At 38.3% G+C, this 19,399-nt stretch overlaps 1 protein-coding gene and 1 long non-coding RNA gene across 2 annotated transcripts in view; one reads left to right on the forward strand and one right to left on the reverse strand.

Moving 5' to 3' along the window:
* The window catches only part of lgr4 (leucine-rich repeat containing G protein-coupled receptor 4), a 36,592-nt gene extending 30,416 nt beyond the window's left edge, over positions 1-6,176 (reverse strand). Inside the window, exon 1 of the mRNA XM_042406965.1 lies at positions 5,102-6,176. Coding sequence (XP_042262899.1) covers positions 5,102-5,286 — 185 coding nt within the window. The 5' untranslated portion in view covers positions 5,287-6,176. The remainder of the gene's footprint in view (positions 1-5,101) is intronic.
* On the forward strand, positions 5,920-17,991 carry LOC121894402. Its single transcript, XR_006095529.1, has 3 exons — positions 5,920-5,985; positions 16,145-16,226; positions 16,341-17,991. It is a non-coding gene; the product is annotated as an uncharacterized LOC121894402 (long non-coding RNA).
* The last annotated feature ends 1,408 nt before the right edge of the window (positions 17,992-19,399 follow it).

Below are 19,399 nucleotides of genomic sequence, written 5' to 3' on the forward strand. Positions count from 1 at the left end.
TCTGATGACCATGATGTATTTTGTTTTACAGGCTGCTTCCTCATTGATCACCCTCTGTTACCTGCTGTTGAAGCCAGCAGCTACAAAGCCGTAAGTATTTTAATGGACTCTACACTGGACACATTTCATCAGATTTCGAGTTTGTGTGATGTTTTGATTTTACTGAATATTGCTGTTTATACTATCCGCTTTATGTGCTACCTAAAATGTCTTTTTAGCTTCTATTTTTAACTTACAGTTTAAGTACATCACTATGTATTGGGCTGTGAGCTCTGTCAAAACACTTCAGAGTGCACATCATTCAGTACCGGGGTTGATCTAGCGCAGACACTGTTGACTGCAGCTGCTGTTTTTACTGCACAGTCAGTGGCAACAAAGCGTTACAGCACACAGCTCTAAAGCTTCCACTAAGTGTGGTTGAATATTTTTAATATCAGGTCTCTAGTAATAAGGAAACACAGCCTCAGACAACAATTTACAATTATGTAATTATCTTTTATTAATACTGAAATCTTGCCTCTAATTATGACCCTGTTCTGAATTGTATAAAAAAGGCTTCCAAACACAGTGTGATACCGCAATGAATTCAAACCTTTAATAGAGAAAAGACTTAAATAAAGGCAATTCTTTCAACTACAGCTACATTCAAGTGCCAAATACAGAGTCTACATGTAATAGTGGTATACATTTGATTCCATTTCCAACCTTTTTTATAGTACTAGCAAGGATTTTGCATCTCTATATTAGGATTTACATATGTTGGAATGCAAATCATATGTTCACTTCCTTTACCTTTTTCTTCTGGCTTTATCCCTTTCCACAACAAGTGAAACCAGACTTCCAGGTGTGGAAGAGCTTCCCATGTCTCCCTACTGATTTAACAATTTACACATTTTTAGACTTGTTAGCAGCATGGCAATGTCAGTCTGTCAGTCTGTCAACCACTTTGGTCCAGACTGAAATATCTCAACAACTATTGAATGGATTGCCATTCAATATTTACCAGACATTCATGGTCCCCAGTGGATGAATCCCTCTGACTTTGGTGATCCACTGACTTTTCCTCTAGCGCCACCATGAGGTTCACTCAACAACTATTGGATGGATTGCCATGAGATTTGGAACACGCATCAACAGCTCCTGTCCCCCTCAGGATGAACTGTAATAACTTTGGTTATCCAATCATTTAATTTCCTCTATACTTCAGTTTATGATCAAATACCTGCGAAACTAATGACATTCCCTTCAGCTGTACTCTGTGTTTAGCACTAATTAGAAAATGTTAGCATGACACATTAAACTAAGATGGTTAACATGGAAAGTATTGTATCTGCTCAACATCAGCATGTCAGCATCATCATTGTGCATTAGCATTTAGTTTAAGTACTGAGACACTAAAGTGGCTAAAATTGAAGGTAAACTGCTTTTTGGTAACTTTTTGTTTGTTGTCTGGAAATATGTCCCTAAAGTCTTTCTAACTTTTGTACATGTCATTGATTCACAACTAGCTTTATTTCTACAACACACTTGACAACAGTAAATTCATCTGTCAAAAATAATAATTTCTCCTGTTTACCAGTAGAACAATGCATCATTATTTCCTCAAAAATAACCAATAAAAGATGTTCAACATAGTGTATGTGTAATGTACAATTAAACAAACACTGTAGTGCACATAGTTGTCTATCAATGTAATGCTGAAAACACGGGAACAAATGATAAGCATTGCTCTGGACAGTTTTGTCAAAATCTAATTGAGTCTGTCCAATACAGTGTATGTAATTTATAGACAGTTAATTCATATTCATACTAAATACGTCCATAATTTACTGCATAAGACACCAGCTAACTGACTTTTATTACTCCACTTTAATTACAAACACCAACAGCAGGTTCAGCACAGCAATTTAGCAATTAGCATCGTTTCCTTGTGCTCCAAATAAGGGCTACTATACTTCATAGTTCTTTATAGTTCACTTAAATAGATGTCATCTACTTAAAATTGTGGTCAAAGATCAAAACCTTGCAAATACATAATCTTTCTGTTATGTTCAAACTCACTTCCAAACATTCAACCATCACTCTTTAAAATGTCCTCTTCATTGTCCTTGTACCCTCTCACAGGGTCTTTAGAGTCCCAAAAGACATCACAGTCTTACCCTCTGAGCGATGAACCGCTGTTTTAACCAGTCAAAACACAAAGTAAACTGCTATGTTCAAAGACAGATAAAACCTTAAATTTCTTCCAAACTTAACTTGGTGGTGATATTTAGTTTTTGGATACTCGGCACAAGACCTGAGAAAACATACAATCATTAGCCCTTAGAAACTGTGTGACGGGGGGGTGGGAATAGGTGTGCAAGTGGAGGTCAGGGTTGGGGGAGTCAGAGAGGGGGAGAGAGTGTTAATATTCTCCCATCTACAAGTCATCCTGTTTGGGAGCGGGAACCACTGACTGGCTCCTTTCACCTCTGCTGACCAAGAACAAAAGTATCATTCAGTTAAAAATGGATTGAGGGCACCAATGGTGAAGCCGGCGAGCTCCACCAGTAGAGTGCAAGACCCCTGATGCCACCCCTCCTTTTTCCCCTAAGTCTCAACCTTGTTCACACTATGAAAGGACACAGCACAACTAGGATAGAAGCAGTAGCAACCCCCTTTCAGTGCCTTAAAATGCACAAGAGTTCACACAGACACTATACCAACACGGGGAAAAAAGAAACCTGTGCAGAGATTCAGTGGCAGGTAAACTACATACCTTCAAAAGGAGTGTTTGCTTTGTTACTGGCTGAGGGGCCTCCTCTTTTCTCTCATCTGCTTTTCTGTGACAAGGCTGTTTCCATTACAGAAGCCAAAACTCAAGCCCCTGTGGGCTGTAGGTAAGAGTCCACTCCAGTGTTGTCATATGATTTATTGTAAAATGCGTGGTCTTTTGTTACCACAAGTTATTTTTAAAGTAAAACACATGAATAATGGTAGAAAAGTAAAATAATTAAATACTAATCCCTGTAATGAGGAATTTTCCTAACATTTGAGGCTTACAAAACACTATCTTGTATCTGTCTGTTTCCTCCATTATGTGTGTCTATGTGTGTTTGTATCTTTAAATGTACACACCTTCCTACCCATTAGCACAGACCAAACTAGATTTTTCTCTCAACGCTATCACGCTGACACTTAAGACACGGTGACTACAAAGTAATTTGTTGACGTTCGGCTCAAATACTGTCATGACAAAACACTCGTATATGAGATTTTTCCTTTACATATCAGCACACTATTGTTGGTGCGTTAGCCCTGAGAGAAGGAGCTCTTGCAGCTGCAATATGTCTCACTAATCCATCATGATCCCTAACCCCAGTGCTCCACATACAAAAGACGGAGGGAGTGGGAGAGGACAACTAAAGTTCAAGAGACCAGGAGAACAAATGAGAGTAAGACAGCGACAGGGACAAACAACCTTTCACATACTTTAAGAGTTTGAACTGAATATATTAGGCGGCTCAGTGTTTAAAACCTGTCACAGAGCATTTAGATAACCATGTGCAAGTACACTGCGAGACAAGAAGATAGCACAATCTTGAAAACAACACATTGGTCTCCATTTTGACATAAAGTAGACTAGCAGAGTGGCAGTCAGGACTGTGATATCACTTTGTGAAAACATTGTTTCATGTAGAGACTGAAATGTCAGACTGCCCATAATAAATTGGGAGTATTTTTCCCCCAGAGGAAAAACTATGCTGAGAGTTTCAGCTGCAAGCAGCAGGCCTAGTGTGACATGTCTTGACAGACTGGTATATGAATACGCTTCCTCTGTTTACTTTATCTAACACTTTCTTAACAATGGTGATTTCAAGTGGCACAATATTGGCTCTGGTGTAGTGAAGCCCCTTAAAAAAGGTGGCAAAAATGCACAGAGATCTCCCAAAACAAGGGCAAACCTTTAACATTTAGGCTAAGTAACAGTGAAATACAGGTTATTTTACTTAACCAAAAAAAAAACCCCTCATTTTAAATAGACAGACGCCTCCGTAAACTTCAACTCATAATTTATTCTATTTGTTTATTGAGGCAGCACAGTAATTACAAAAAGCCACAAAAAAAATTGCTGTTTTCAATGCTGGTACCAAGGTGGTTACTTTAGTTCATGATTAACCCAGAGGTTGTGAAATAAAACGAGGAGTTTCTTCAGGAACAATCATCAACTGTATCTGCACCACTATGTGACGAGCTAATCTGTGGTGCCCATTTACTGTACCTCTCATAAAAAAAATCAGTTTTAAGTAGCAGCGGTGACAGACTTGTGGCGAGAATGTGATTATGGCACAAGTTTGACTCCTAATTATTTTTATATTACACATTAAACACTGGGAACAAGGCACTGTTTGGATCAACTCCATGCTGCAATGGAAATTGAAACAAACCCCTTTTTTAACATGTCTAGAGCTGAAACAATTAGTTTACATAATATAATCTGCAACATGTAAGTCTTTAATTGAGTATATAAAATCAAACTTCACTGGTTCAAGCATCTCAAATATGAGTAATTTGCTGCTTTTCTCTGTTTTATATAAATGAGGTTGGGTTTCTGGACTGTTTAATTTGAAGCCATCACCTTGACTTTAGAAACTTCTGTGGGGCATTTTTCACCACTTCCTGACATTTTACAATCAAAATGATTGATTGATATGAAAATAATTCTTCACTTCAGTCCAAAAACGTATCTTATACACAAAGAGTGAGTTGATATAATGCTGTTTCAGTTAAGGATTTAACTTTTTGGCTCCAATGGAAAGTTAGAGACAACTTGTCAAGCTGTGTGTGGTTTAAACTGAACTAAAAGACCTTGAGAGTTATGACTCAGACTAGAAACCTAAACCAGGAGACTCATCCCCAACATCTTCGCTTGAGTATTTCCTCTTGCGAGACATTTGTGCAAAGTTTACCCCTGTGATGTTGAATGTCCATCACCCACTTGTAAACACACAACATCCCATACGGGGGCCTTCCTGGTGAAGACATTTGGAAGTGCACAGACGTGTTTTGAGGGTTGTATTTCAAGTGTGGATGCGGGTTTGGGTTTTTTTTTAGTACTTACAGGTAATAAGTGAAAGCACTGAGCCCAGTTGGGACGGTGGTCAGTCCTCTCCCGGAGCAGTCTGCACCCCCATCTTCATCGCAGCTGCATGAGGGCGAACAAACGGCCGGAGTCGACTGCCCTTGACCGGTGGCACCGGGGCGAAGGAAACACCACAAACATACCCAAAACAAATCCACACGCATTTTCTCCTCGTCGGTTCAGGTGAAAGCGATTAAAAAAAATAGGAGGGGAGGGTGGGCTTTGTTTGTGGTTTAATCTATTCCGGACGTCGACTTCTCATGTGGTTTGGTCGGTTGAGGCATGAAGAGATGAAGCCTAACCGTCGCTTTTTCAAAACAATATAAAACGTCCGGACACTTCATACAAAACAAACATCCACGTTAAACGTTAAGCTAGCGTTAAAACCCCAACGTTGTCCTCGAAGACGAGCGGTTTACCTTGCCGTGAAACATTTCTCAAACCCCCTGCGTGTCGTATTAGTCCATGAAAATAAAGTAGCAATGCTGGCGACAGCAGCGGTAGCCTACCTTGCGTTTTTTGCGTTTTCGTTGTCCCATTAAATAACCAAAAAAACCCGAGCGGTGCCTGTTAATGCGTCGCTACAAAGAGGCTGATCCCGGGCGGCGGGGAAACCGTCAGTTAAACAGTTACCGGACAAATCGTTTGACGTCCTGGTTTGTTTGCTACAGATCACCGTCAGCTTTCAGCCATTCCTCACGTTCCCCTCCTTTTGCTCCTGACATCAACAGCATGCTTGTAGCTCGGCAGGCACCCTACCGGACAACCTGCAGCACTGGGCCCGGCCTGTAACACACTGAAAACCTGCACCAACCGGCTGCACACTCAACCAGCTAGGACTCTGCAAAAAAAAAAAAAGTCAGGTAAAGCTGCTCACACAAGGCTGCACAGAGTTACTGAGTAATGATTGTTTAACCCTCATCCTACCAACATGTTTAACATACAAGGACTACCCTAAGAGTATACTGTAAGATACAACCATAATAGCAAAAATGTTAACTTATTTCTTCTGAAATAAAACAGATTGTTTTAGGAAAGTTACAGTTAATTTGCGTATTTTGTAAAACGAAAATACTTTTTTAATACAAATTGCAGCTTTTATCCCAACAATCTTTCCACAAAGCCTTCAAAATGACTGACAGAGTGCCCCAACCCCCCTCCTGATAGTGTGTGATACTTTAAATTAGGACCCATGGCAAACATGAACTCAATAAATAGTTCCATCTATTAAAACTGCATATAGGCAGAATTGGTTGTTTTTGACTGGGGTCCCCCGGGACCACAATGCATTGATATAAAGCACTAATTAAAACAGAGACAGATAACAATGACATGAAGTCATTAGCAACACATTGATTGACAAAGTCATGAAAGACTGGAATGATAGAACAAAGCACCTGTGAGATATGACAAAAAAGTATACCTGTGGGGTCTGCAGGGACCCTAGTTGGAAGGATTGAGGTTAATTCCTTGTAAATCAACTATTTCTCATGTTTCAAATGTCAGAGTGCATTAATAGATTTGACTTTTTTGAATTGCATGTTTGCTGTGTATTTTTTGGCACATGCTGTGACCCCAAACCTCTGGGGGCTCATTTTAAATGCTTGTTGGGGAATCTTTTTTTTTGTCTTTGAGTAGTAAATGTCACTCCTCATTCACATGGCTAAATTAAACAGTTAAGGGGACATGGGGCAAAACTTTGTTATTGGGTCCCTTGGGTCCCTTTTTACTTCCCTAAACCTCCCCTCCCCCTTTGTGCTTTGTGTGCACAGAGCAACTCAGAAACAAAACCAGTACTCCTATACTGGAATACTGACTCCAGGTTTTCTGTTTGCTGTTTGTTTGAGACAGTTTAATCAAAACAACTTCATTTAGGAATATGCACCATGTGAGCACAATATTAACTAAAATAAAGGCTGAATACTAGATTTTGATACAGTGCCCCTCTACAGGGCCGTGAGTTGTTAATTATACAAAACCGAACTTGATATCCAGTATATTATACTTTATGATGAAAATTCTAAAAACAAATTAGCAATAAATTCAATTAAGTACAACGATTGAAAAACAATGAACCTGAGGCTTTTTGGGGCCCCTGCAGGCCCCTGAACACCATGGCCTTGCCTGGTCGGTAATCCAGCCTTGCACATATACGTTTACAGATTATTTAAGCAATTTTCAATGCTTTAGAAATTAATTTATTTGACAGGGACAATGCATATTATTTCAATAACTAAAATATGCCATTTTCATCTGTTTCATCTTTTCATTCATTGGTAGGAGACATATACAGATTCTTTATGTAAAACCACAATGTGAAACATGCTCAAATATTAGTTAATTCATTCAATTCAACTCATTCAAAATTTCATATCAGTAATAACCAGCTTATAGTGGGACAATGTACTGCTAGGTCTGTCTCCTTTTATATACTCAAGTTCTCATATGTTTTATGATGTAAAATATCTATCTGAAAAGTAACAGGTAAGTCATACAATAAATGTGGTGGAATAAAAAGTACAGTATTTCCCTCTGAAATGTAGTTGAACAAAAGTATAAACTTTCACAAAATGGAAATATCCAACTAAAGTACAAGTAACTGCGCTTTAGCATAGTACTTCCCACCTCTGATTATACAGTTAAATACCAGTAGTTTTTCCTCACTAATAGGATGTGGTGGATGTTTTGCATTTCCTGACAATTTATGCAAAATAGATGCTAAACAAATAGATATAATAACACATTTTAGAACAGCAATCACTAGTAATTACTAGTTAGACTAATATACACAAGTTTAAACAGGCGTTTTTGCCATAATTATACTAGTGAAGTCCACATGTTTTTTTAAACTTCAGAAAGGTGATGAAGGTAAAGGATAGCTGAAGAATGCAGAGACAAACAGCCCACTTCCTGCCTCGAGGGGGTTGCATATTGTTGTTTTTAGGGTTACATATTACCTTCTTGTCTGTTTAAACCACAACACTCAGACACACGCATAATAACGAAGAGCAGAATGAATCAACAGCGACCATCAAAAGACACTGAACCACCATCACCTCCACATACACTGCTGCTGTGCCAACACACACCCCTGCGCCTACATCTACCTACATCTAAATTTATATTGTGGAAAACATGAATGTTAAATAAGCATGAGACAATAAAAAACTTTTAAAACCACCACCACCACCATCACCAACAAACAATAATGTCTTTGCTGCTATAAATCCATCTAACCGTACTGACCTTTCTCAAGCTGTTCAATTCAGATCAGAGTCATCATTTTGCAGCAGCATCCTCGTGGTGCATGGGATTTTCTTTCCGATATTAAGCTCATTTATTGCCAAAACCAAATATGAGACAGCAGCAAATCATATGAAATCAGGAATCCACGACATTTTAAATATAATAATTTAATTCAGCATTAATTGTGTGGTGGTTCACTGAATTCAGTTTTTTAGGTGTAAGCTATGTTCTTACACTCTCACACGAATAATATGGAACTGGGAATATATGCAGGGCAGTTTATACTGATATACATACATGCACGTCCAAGACAACAATAGTTTTGTGCCAAGACTATTGTACTAAAACAGTTTTTGTCAGTCTCATTTTAGACTAAGAGGTAATACATTTTCATTTTAGAATCAATCATTTTTACTTGTGTAAGATACCTTTGCATAGTTAGAGTTACTTGACATTTTAACATGTTGAAATCAGAGGGGAGACATCATCGTGTAGTTTGACGGGTGGGGAGTAGAATAAGTACTCGTAGTGTAAAAATCGCTTTGAGTGGTCAGAAGATTAGAAAGGCGCTACACAAGTACAGTCCATTTACCATTTATAGTAGATGCATACTTGTAGATATATTTGAAAAGACTTTAATACCAGTTCTAACAACAAGCATAAAATAGGACAAGAGGTCAGAATACCAGCATAGAAAGCAAACAAATGTCTGTCCACCACCTACAGTAGACCTTCACATTCTTTCTTTTCACTGTATGGCATGAACATCATACTTATTCCTCCTCTTATACCTCTTACTGAGCAAGTGAACTTGCTTCAGCCTCCACATCTTTTTTTATGCACAAATATTCCCACCATGAATAAACCACTCTCCTTAACACACCGCTTAGAAATTCACTCTTACAGCACCTGATGCTCAGAGCATCTCCACCCTCCACATTATGGGATAATCAGTGGTGCATGTGGGAAAGGGCAGTAAACCAGACAAGGCTCAAGGTGCACAGGGTGGGGTGACTATGTTTGGTATTCTTGTAGCCAGAGGCACATAGCGCACCTGCTGCACATATGGAAACTGGGATTGGATTACGAGCATTACATTATCTGTGGGGGGTGTACAGTGTGGCATCAATCATTTCCAGTCACATCAGCTCCACTCGTTCCCACTTTCCCAAAAGGTATAGAGTCAGATTCACATTTCTGAAAATATTATTAATAATTAATAATAATCACACTAATGCATTGATATAAATGAAACATTGCTATTTCATCACATACAACAATGCAACAAAAATTATTAAATAATACTGTTAAACACATACTATAAATAACATTTCAGTGTAACTTCCCCTGGCTCAGAAGTTTTCACAGTGAAGGTACGAGCTTTGCACACATTGCTGACTACCTTGCTAGCTAATCACATACAATTTGTCAATAAGACATCCTTGGAGTTGTAGGAATGCATATTTTTTCACTTTTAACTAAAGCTCCCCGCCTCCTTTAGCACAGCTTAGTTTTGCAGTTGCTTAGAGTAGTTCAGCTTAAGATCTCTTGGAGCTGTGTAGTGGGCCCACAGTTCATATCAGTCTCATTTGATGGGAGTAACACTTTCCACTTTCCCTGTCTTCTTGTGAGATATTTTAAGACATAAGCAGAGAGTGGTGGGGATAGCAAGTATAAGGAGACCTTTAATCAACAGTAATCACTTTTTAATTGATGCCAGGTCTCTGCACTAAGACCTGTCATTAAAATTGGTTTTCAATCGACCAGTCAAAGTATTTGTTGGAGCAATGCTGAAATGAGCAAGCCATGTGCTTATGCAAGTCAAACAAAAAGAGCAAAATCTTACAAAAAATGATTTGTTTTTAGGTATTATTTTAGGTATGTGTGTATATACAGTACCACCTAGCAGAATAAAACAAAACCCAAGCAAATATGTATTGATGAAGTTATCAAGTGGGCACCTTCCAGTATGTTTTCTTGAATGATTTCACTGAAACCTCCAAAAGGCCCAACAGTAAACAACACAGATTGACCAGAATTCACTGGCACCATTCTGCACTGAAACTAAATTAACACAGAACATTTTATCTGCTAATTTTGGGTCTTAACACTTGTCTTAACCAACTTTCTATGTGTAAAATCATGTTTGTGTCTACTGATGTGGTTGAAAACATGCTCTGAGGGGCAGTGTTTCTTAAAATAATCTCATTGGATACCAACGCTAACCCCTTTTTATTTATTTATTTTCTGTTTTATTTTGTGTGAAAGAGAAGAGCCTATGTAGATGTAAAAGACAGACTTAAAATACATAAAAATACCTAAAAACGATATGAGATTGTCTCCACAATGTATTTTGGTCAAGAATTTTAGTACTTAAATAGGGTGTTTTCTTCAGTTCCTCCATTCAGCCTGTTTTCCAGCATTGAAAAAGACAAACACACTGGTATGCCTTGTTTATTCAACAAAATTACATCATCTGAGATGGGACACCAGATATTAGGGGTCTGGTATTTCAGCTGAACTCAACTACACTTTCATCTAAACCACACATTATTTAAACAGTTAAAATAATGATGCAAAGTATTCTGAGACATATGTGAAAGAAAATTCACCGTGAGTAAGTAAAGGAAAACAAACCTAATTTATAGTTTTTGTCTTTAAGGCCAGTATGTCAGCACTGGAGAATTACAGAAAGGTGTGCTATGATATTTGTTTCATCCAAAGAGCACAGATATTCAGCCAGAAGTGTACATTAATTTTAATAATAGTTACATTCTTAACACAGTTGTTGGTGTAGCCAAATTCTTATGAAGAGAAACACTACCCCACAGTGGTTAGAATTTCTCAGTGCTCCAAACTATTTTCCTTTCTCTCAATGGTCATGAATTTTTGCCCCCCAGGAGTATTACACCATACTGAAATATAAACTGTGCATATGCTGAGTTCAGCGAAACGAAAACTGTGAAAACAAATGCACTTCACTTACAGTAATAGATTAATAAAGTATAGTATGGAAGTGTGTCAGTATGCTGTACCACAATGTCATCTCTGGTGTCAGAGTGTCTTTATAAAGAAGCAGAAGTAAGGGAAGAAAAAGGAAAATAATTTGAACAGCATAAAATAAATGCAAACATTAGATAGAATAAAACAGTTGATCAAATAACCACAATAAATAAATAAAGTAATCCCAGTGGTGGTAACTCAGTAACTAACAATTTTGAGGTAATTCTACTAAACATTAATAACTCCACTACATTTATTTTACTGCTTTAGTTGCTAGTTACTTTGTAGATCAAGTTTTTACATACAAAACTTTTTGATCACCTTGTAAAATAGGATGAATTGTTTAAATTAAACTAGCCAGCGGTATATTAGATCCACCTCAACCAAGTTGCAACAGCTGCTCTAATCAATGTTATTATATTAAAAGTGGGTGAGATGGCTAGGTGAAAGAGATACGTGTTATGTGAAAGAGAATGTCGCCACAAAGAAATATCACCCGACTGCAGTTCCCCTCAGTTCTATGGAGCTTTTAAGCATCTTTGGGTACATTGTTTTGGTTTTATGGCCTGCAACTTTGCTGTTTTGGTTTACTCTCACTGCACCGTTTCCATCTTTAGCATGCAGTTCTAAAAAATAGCTCTAAAAAGCGACTGTGCATTACCTGCTCAGCACCAAACGGCAGACAGACAAAGTTAGCGACTAGCCGGTGAACATAGTAGAGCATTTAGCAACTAAAGACTCTGATATTTCCCTCAGGAGTTGGTGGAGACCAAAACAGAACAAAAAAGAAAGTGAATATTGGACTTGCATTCATCAGATCTCCTGAAATGTGTGCTTGATGTGTAAATAGGCAACTGTTCACTAACATGTTTGCTGTATGTTGTGTTTACAGCTAGTTGCACTGCCCTAAAGTGGCCAAATAAAAGACACATTCAACACATGCAATGGAGTCAGCTTGAGGTTAGTAAGATAATTACTAAAGAAATAGACTTGAAGTGTAAAAAACAGGGATTGGGTAATGAGAGACTTGTGTCTCTAGGACTAGATGTGGATTTTCTCATTTGTTAAAAAGGAAGTGTATCTGTTATGTAAGTCGGATAAGTGAAAAAAAAACGTGAGTCTAAAAGTTGCCAAGTGCACTCAATAAACCCTCTTAATGTAGGTGATAACATGACGTCTTGCCCTTTCAGCATCCTCAGGGCAAATTTTACACTTTTAGCCTCAATAGTGGTTGAGCAGACGTGATGCAACATACACCACTAATTCCATGAAATTGCTTTGATATGGCTAACACAGATTCTTGAGTCAGACAGTTCTTTCATACAGCTCTGATTTCCTGTTCATGCAGAACACAACCTTGGTTATTTTACATCTTCTGCCGCAGAGTTTGAATTCTTTGTCCTGTTATTATACAAGATAGCACCAGTGTTTACGGTGAAAATGGCATTTTTTGTCTCTCGCTGCTTGGATGTTCTTCTTATCTCTGATGTTCAATAAGAAAGGCAAGCCTGAGGGACAATAAGGCTAGAACAGTTATTAGCAAGTAAGGGATAGTGTGACCGTAACGCCAGATGACGCTATCTCTCTGTCCTCAGACAAGTGTCAGTGGTCACAATGATCACCTTCTTCTAGAACGGCCTTGGATGTCCGATGATCGTCATTCTCAGACTATAATAAAGCTTCTTTGTCTGATGACCATAGCTGACACAAATAAGGAGTATCTCAGGCAAAAAGATCATAGAAACAGAGAGGGCTGTGAAGTGAACTAATGAAAATAAAGACTTTTTTTGGCATTTCAAGGTAATGAAGCACTTGTCATTTTGTTCAGACAGTATTATATAAATAACCTTGGGACATTGCTGTTTTTGAGCCAGTGAAAGGGGTCTTTGAGGACATACATAATTGTCGCCATTCAAGTCTCAATGTGCAATTGTTGCTCATGAGTGTCATTTACACCAATTTCATATTGCCCAACCGAGAGCTACTACATTTACTATGAACCTGTGGTCGTGGAACTAAATAGAAACCGGATCGTGTTGTACTGACTCAGATAGATGAGGCTTGCGGATATGGTGACCTAGAAATGTTAACTATTAAGGCCTACAGCTAACATTCTCATATTAAAGGTTACTCATGGATATAATTCCTCAGCAGCAATGGAGGACAAATTGCTCTAAAGAAGCATCTCAGTCTTAAGGCCTAAAGCTACCTCTCTCATTAAAAGTTACTCATGGATATAATGCCTTACCAGCAAAAGAGGGCAAATTGTTCCAGGTTTTTTAATAAAAAGAATGGTTGTTAGAAGTTAATGAAGACACTCTCACGTATTAGTGCAGATGTTTCAGTTGTCATTTTTGTGGAAATTCTCTCAGCCAAAGAACACTGTGGAACAATTTTTCGGTAAGTTAAGACATTTTATCCCCCAAATTACCCTGTAAAATCTTGCAGAATGCATGTCCAGTAATTGCATTCTTGCATGATCAGCCTATGTGGTCCTGTCATTCATCCTCTCTGTCTGTATAACTGCTCATTGTGGTACTGTCCCCTCAAGCTATATTCTTGTGTCAAGAATGTTAGCATCAGTACAGTGCTCACTGTTGTTTCTCTCGACTTGGTGACAAATGTCTGATATATTGTATCCTCTCAGATGAACAAGATGTGCCTTATTCAGACTGACTTCTGTCAATGTTCAGAACTGACAGTAAAATCTATCATGGAGTTCACAGTCTGTTGCATCCCCAGAAAAATGTGTTCCCAGTTTCTTCAAAAGGGGCAAATTTACCAAAAAGATTTTTTCAAGAATCAGTGCAAATCATGACAGTTGCTTTAAAGTTTACTAATAACATGTAAGCATACATAATATTGGATTAAATCATGCAATGCAAAGCAATAAATACATAGTAAATGGTGTAAAAATGCTTAACAATATAATAATAAATGCCTTATGACAACTAATTAATAAGTTGTCTTCATAAACACTATAATGGTGCCTTGCTGTTGTTTCCGATGTTTTTATTTTTACTGTCGAGCATCTGTGCTTTTAAATAAATCTGGCTCATTCCCTGGAAATAAGTCATTTACAAACTGTTATCAGGAGAATATATTTAACAAGAAAAACACATGGTAAATTAAATGTGGGCTTTTTTAGCCACAAAGAGCAACCCAGTGTGAAACTCTGCCCAAACAGTCCCAAAACATAATAATTGAAAACCACAGAGGCTAGAGAGACATAGAAACACATATTAGCCCGTGTGTGTCCTGTAGCTCCAGGCTGTCTTTTGAAAGCATGCTGTCAGATTAATTTTCAGCCTCTCAATCTGAAAGTCCCGCTGATGGCGAGGTTTGGCTTATCCTGCCTGTTCATTGTGAAACTACATTTGCAATTGATGGAGCACCGGAAAACCATGCTGCTTTCCTTTTGTATGCCCACAAAGTCTACTGGGTGTAGACAATAAAAAGAAACAGTGGTGTAATTTGAACAGTGCGGTGCGTAGGGGGTGGGGAACGAAAATCAGTTAAAAGGTTGCAAGTTTGTGACATGTTTGGCCCAGAATTATTGACAAAGCAAATGCCATCTAAGTCTGTTGTTTACTGTTGATAGATGAAATTAATTGAAGAAAAAGCTGTCTAACAAACTGGTCAGAGGTTATATTTTCTTAGGTTGAAGCTGTGGAGGTTCTCCTGGTTCTTCAGGGGAAGACCTCGAAATGTCACAACTTTCATATTAGGCTTCAATGTGTGAAGCTTTTAAAGGCTACAGATAGGGGTCAATATAATTTACATCCATTTTTTTCTCACTGAAAAACATTGTATGTATTCTTCAGGTCTAACAAATATGTAAAAAGCGTTTCCTTCCTCATTAAACATTTTCAGATTTTTAAAAATCAATAAAATTTTAACTCCTGTATTGTTTAAATCCATGTTTGCTAGCTTCTGCCTTTCTTGGCACATTACTGCATTTCTTGGTGCGTTAGCCCTGCCAACTGTCAGTCTGTGTGGACGTTAACAGCAGATATGTGTATCGCACTGCCACATGTTTGTGCATGCATGTAATACACACAAAATGGGGACCCACTCATAAACCATTGCTACATAGCACTACTAGTGGTCAAAATCTCCACAGGGTACCTTTAAACTCCAACAATCTCAGAAAAATCTGAAATGTCAAAATGTTTCACCTCTGACCTGTAAATAGTACAATCAGTGTTCAAACTGGTAAAAAATCTGTTGCAATGTTGACACATTGCTGGGTTATGTTATGAGACTTCTGAGCAGGGCAGTTCCTACATCTCCAAACCTCACCTGACCTACTGTGAGAGTATTTAATGCACTTAGTGAATCACATTCTCATGTCACTCTGCAATGCAATGTATGAACTAGTAAAGGGAGTTACAATTCAAGATATTTAAGCACAGACATCAATTTAGCTGCATGTTTTAAATTTTGATACATCTACATTTGGTTTTCACTGACAGATTTGAACTAGTATTATAGTTCATAAAGTTTTACCAACAACGGAATTACAAGACAATTAGAAAAAACAGAAATGTTTCTCCATTTGTTTGCTGATATTTCCTCCCTGCTGTCTGTGGCTACTGTTTGTCCTTTCAGAGCCTTTCTTGTCTTTCTCTGCTACCGAATTTACAAGAATCAAGAAAAAGACTTCCGACTCAGTTGGTGTTTGTATCAGAGTTATTCATAATGATTTTGATAAAATAATCAATTTTGAGGTTTCAAAACTTAAGATTGAGCAACATTTCATGATCTTTTCAGCTCCTTTAGCCACAGTCACAGAGCAGTGAGGTCATATGGTAAAGAGGCGGAAGCTGATTGGTCCTCCAGTAGAGATGCCACGGTGAGGAAATTTTCCCATTGATTAATAAACTTGTGACAACACTGGTGTTACCAGTTACACTGGACATTTTACAAGATAAGATATTCGCTTTTTAACATTAGATTTTCATTTTAGGTCTTCTCCTTACTTAAGAGTTAGTGCCAGCCCTCGTCCTCTGTGCATAGCCGTTCCGCAGCTCACACAGACACAGGGACACGCCAGAAGACGACCACCGCTTAGAACCAGAACTGGAGCAACCCGTCTGCCTTCCAGAGAGAGACACACCAAAAGCAGGCTAAGAGCTGGAGTTTTTGCCAAAAACAAGCACCAAGACCCAGAGAGACATGAGAGCAGCTGCTCACTAACAGCTAGCGTTACGTTTGTTTACAGCAGAGAGCAGAAGGGAGGACAGACATCTCACTCTGCTACTTTTTGCTGCAACCCTACTGCAGTGGACTCATGGAGCAGTAGTGTCCGTTGTCCAACTAAGTATTGAAAACACGCTTAGTATTTTACAAATTATAATTTTTTTTATTTGATGAACATGGGCGCGGATACGTGAAAATTAACTAAATGGGTTTTATTTCTATAAAAAAGCAAAAACGAGAGTATGGGTGGTGGGCAAGTAATCGATGTTATTTCCCAACACCGTGTAACATCGGTAACATTGACTATTGCGGCAAGCCTACCCTCCAGTCCACCTTCCAAGCACTGATTGGTGCTTGGAAGATGGAACCTTATAGCACTAAGTTTGAGATTGATTTTTGAGATAAAACCTTTTCTTTTCTCAAATTTAGGGCCAATAATACAGAAAACAAAAAATAAACTGATACAAAATGGTGATAACATGTCAAAGAATAGTTTCATATGAATAACCCATTTTTCACAAAAACGTCAGATAGAATCTTATAATTCATGCTGTTTCCTTTTTTGTCCTCGCAGAGTTAACCCACTCCCTAGTGAGAGAAAACAAACGATTTTCTATTAGTTCTCAAGATTCAAACGGTGAGTGTGACTCACCATTGGCTTACACAACACAAACCTTAGTTCTCTAAGCTCTCTTCTCTCCTTCTGTCACTCCTCTATATCTTTCTCCATTTTCTTCACCATCATGCAAAGTCTCAAGGGTAGACTGAATGTCCTCTTCCATTTGGCTGCTATTTTGGTCTCCATGTCAACAAGATATGAGTCACCACACCCTCCAAAAACGTGGACACAATCACTAAAACATGTTACTATTAATAAAGCAATCGACCCATTCAGTTACTGCTAACACACTACTGTGCGTCAGTCATCCTCAAGTTGAATAGCTGGGATAATGATGTGAGGATGAATAAAAGTACATGAACATGAAAACAAAGCATCGCACTGTAAGCATTTTCTTGTAAAGGAACCGTTTAAAGATTCTGACTCCTCTGAGCCTATTTTTATATGCTGCTGTTAAAGCACTTTCAGCAAACAAAATATAGAGACTCAATCTGTGTGTGTGTGTGTGTGTGTGTGTGTGTGTGTGATTGTGTGAGACTTCCTGGCAGCATAAATATATAGATTACGTCTACATTACGTGTACAGTATTTGCCTGGAAAAGATTCATGTTTTCTAAAATAGTGACATACATGGTATTTCTATCTATCTATCTTGAAATTAGTCTGACAGGCAAGAGGCAAGAGGCAGTCCAGCCAAATTTAATTTGCTATAATCAAGATAATTAAACATTGTTTGACTAATCTAATTTGATATTATTCATCTACTAATAACTAGCTTGTCAATTTATGATAACATTTCTGTGGCCACTGAATTCTTGGAATCTCATTAATTTGCAAATTCTTCTAAGTGCTGTATGCACAGTGTGTCATCTTTTCTGCATAATGAAATTTGTTGCAAATTAACCTTTATGATAAATGCATTATGTTAATGATACTGTAGCACGGTGGCTCAGCAGTTCGCCCTGTTGCCTAGCAGAGAGAACTGTGGCCTTTTTGTGTCGAGTTTCCACTTTCCCCCTGTGGCTGTGCAAGTTTCATCTGGGCGCTCCAGTTTCTGCCAGCAGGCCGATGATGTGAATTGGAAACTCTTAATTATGGGTGTTGATGCCTTGTGATCGAGTGGTGACTTTTCCAGGGTGAACACCACCTCTTACCCAACAGCACATGTACAAACAAATCTTCATCACTGAAATCTACAAAGTGAACTAACTAGACGGAATCACCGTTGGCATTAAATGAATCAGTAAATTTTAGCCGTGGAGCCGCTCACTGTTGACTGAGAGCACTGCTGTCAGCTCAGCCATAATTACTTCCTGGTTAAAAGTTTACTGAAAGGCAGTAAAAGCCACAGTACTATAGAGTGACTACAAATCTTTAAACTGAACAAAACGGTATTGAATCTGCAAAGTGATTTCCACCTTCCACCTATTCCAGCATAAATTGGTTGACATCCAATTCATGCTGGAATAGGTTCCAGCCCCTGTGACTCATTTTAGAAAATGGATGAATGGACAAGATTTAAATGGACCATAAGCCAGCTTTGTAAACCCTTTTGGACGCCATATAAATACTGTAGATTATCCCATGTGACCAAAGTATAGACTAGAAGTAAATGAGTTAAGGAAGAATTAGTCTGTCACTGTCCCCTGTGACCATTTGGGCACAGTGGAGAATGATTTCAGTAGGTTTAAGTTGACATATCATACTTTTTGTGATTTTCTGTCATTTATATAGTTATGATGTCAGATGTTTATGTTAAACGTTCTCACAGTTCCAAAACTTGAGGTTAACGTATGTAAAAATGTTCCTTGCAAGTCAAAATCTCAGGTTTCAACCTGCTCTGAACGCTCAGATTGCAAAGTTACCTCTACTTCCCCATCAAACTTGCGTCAGATTGTTCATGCATGCCCACAAACAGCCATCTGTTTCTAAATCTGCTAAAGTTGTTCCATGGGTTATTTGCTTTGTTCACTCGCATATTTTTGGTCAGATTTCAGCTCAAACATGAACGATGTATTTGGGAAATTGACATTTTGAGTAGAGAGAAAAAGAAGTGAAATCCTACTACTGTCAGTTTACGTAGCCCTTGGGGGAAGCTGGCCAATCAGAACAGACGGGGCTCCTCAGGAGGGGGGCCTTAAAGAGACAGGAGCTAAAACAGCCTGTTTCAGACAGAGGCTGAACTGAGGGGCTGCATAAAGGGCCAGT

This window comes from Thunnus maccoyii, chromosome 1 (genome assembly GCF_910596095.1).
Source record: "Thunnus maccoyii chromosome 1, fThuMac1.1, whole genome shotgun sequence".
Taxonomy (NCBI): domain Eukaryota; kingdom Metazoa; phylum Chordata; class Actinopteri; order Scombriformes; family Scombridae; genus Thunnus; species Thunnus maccoyii.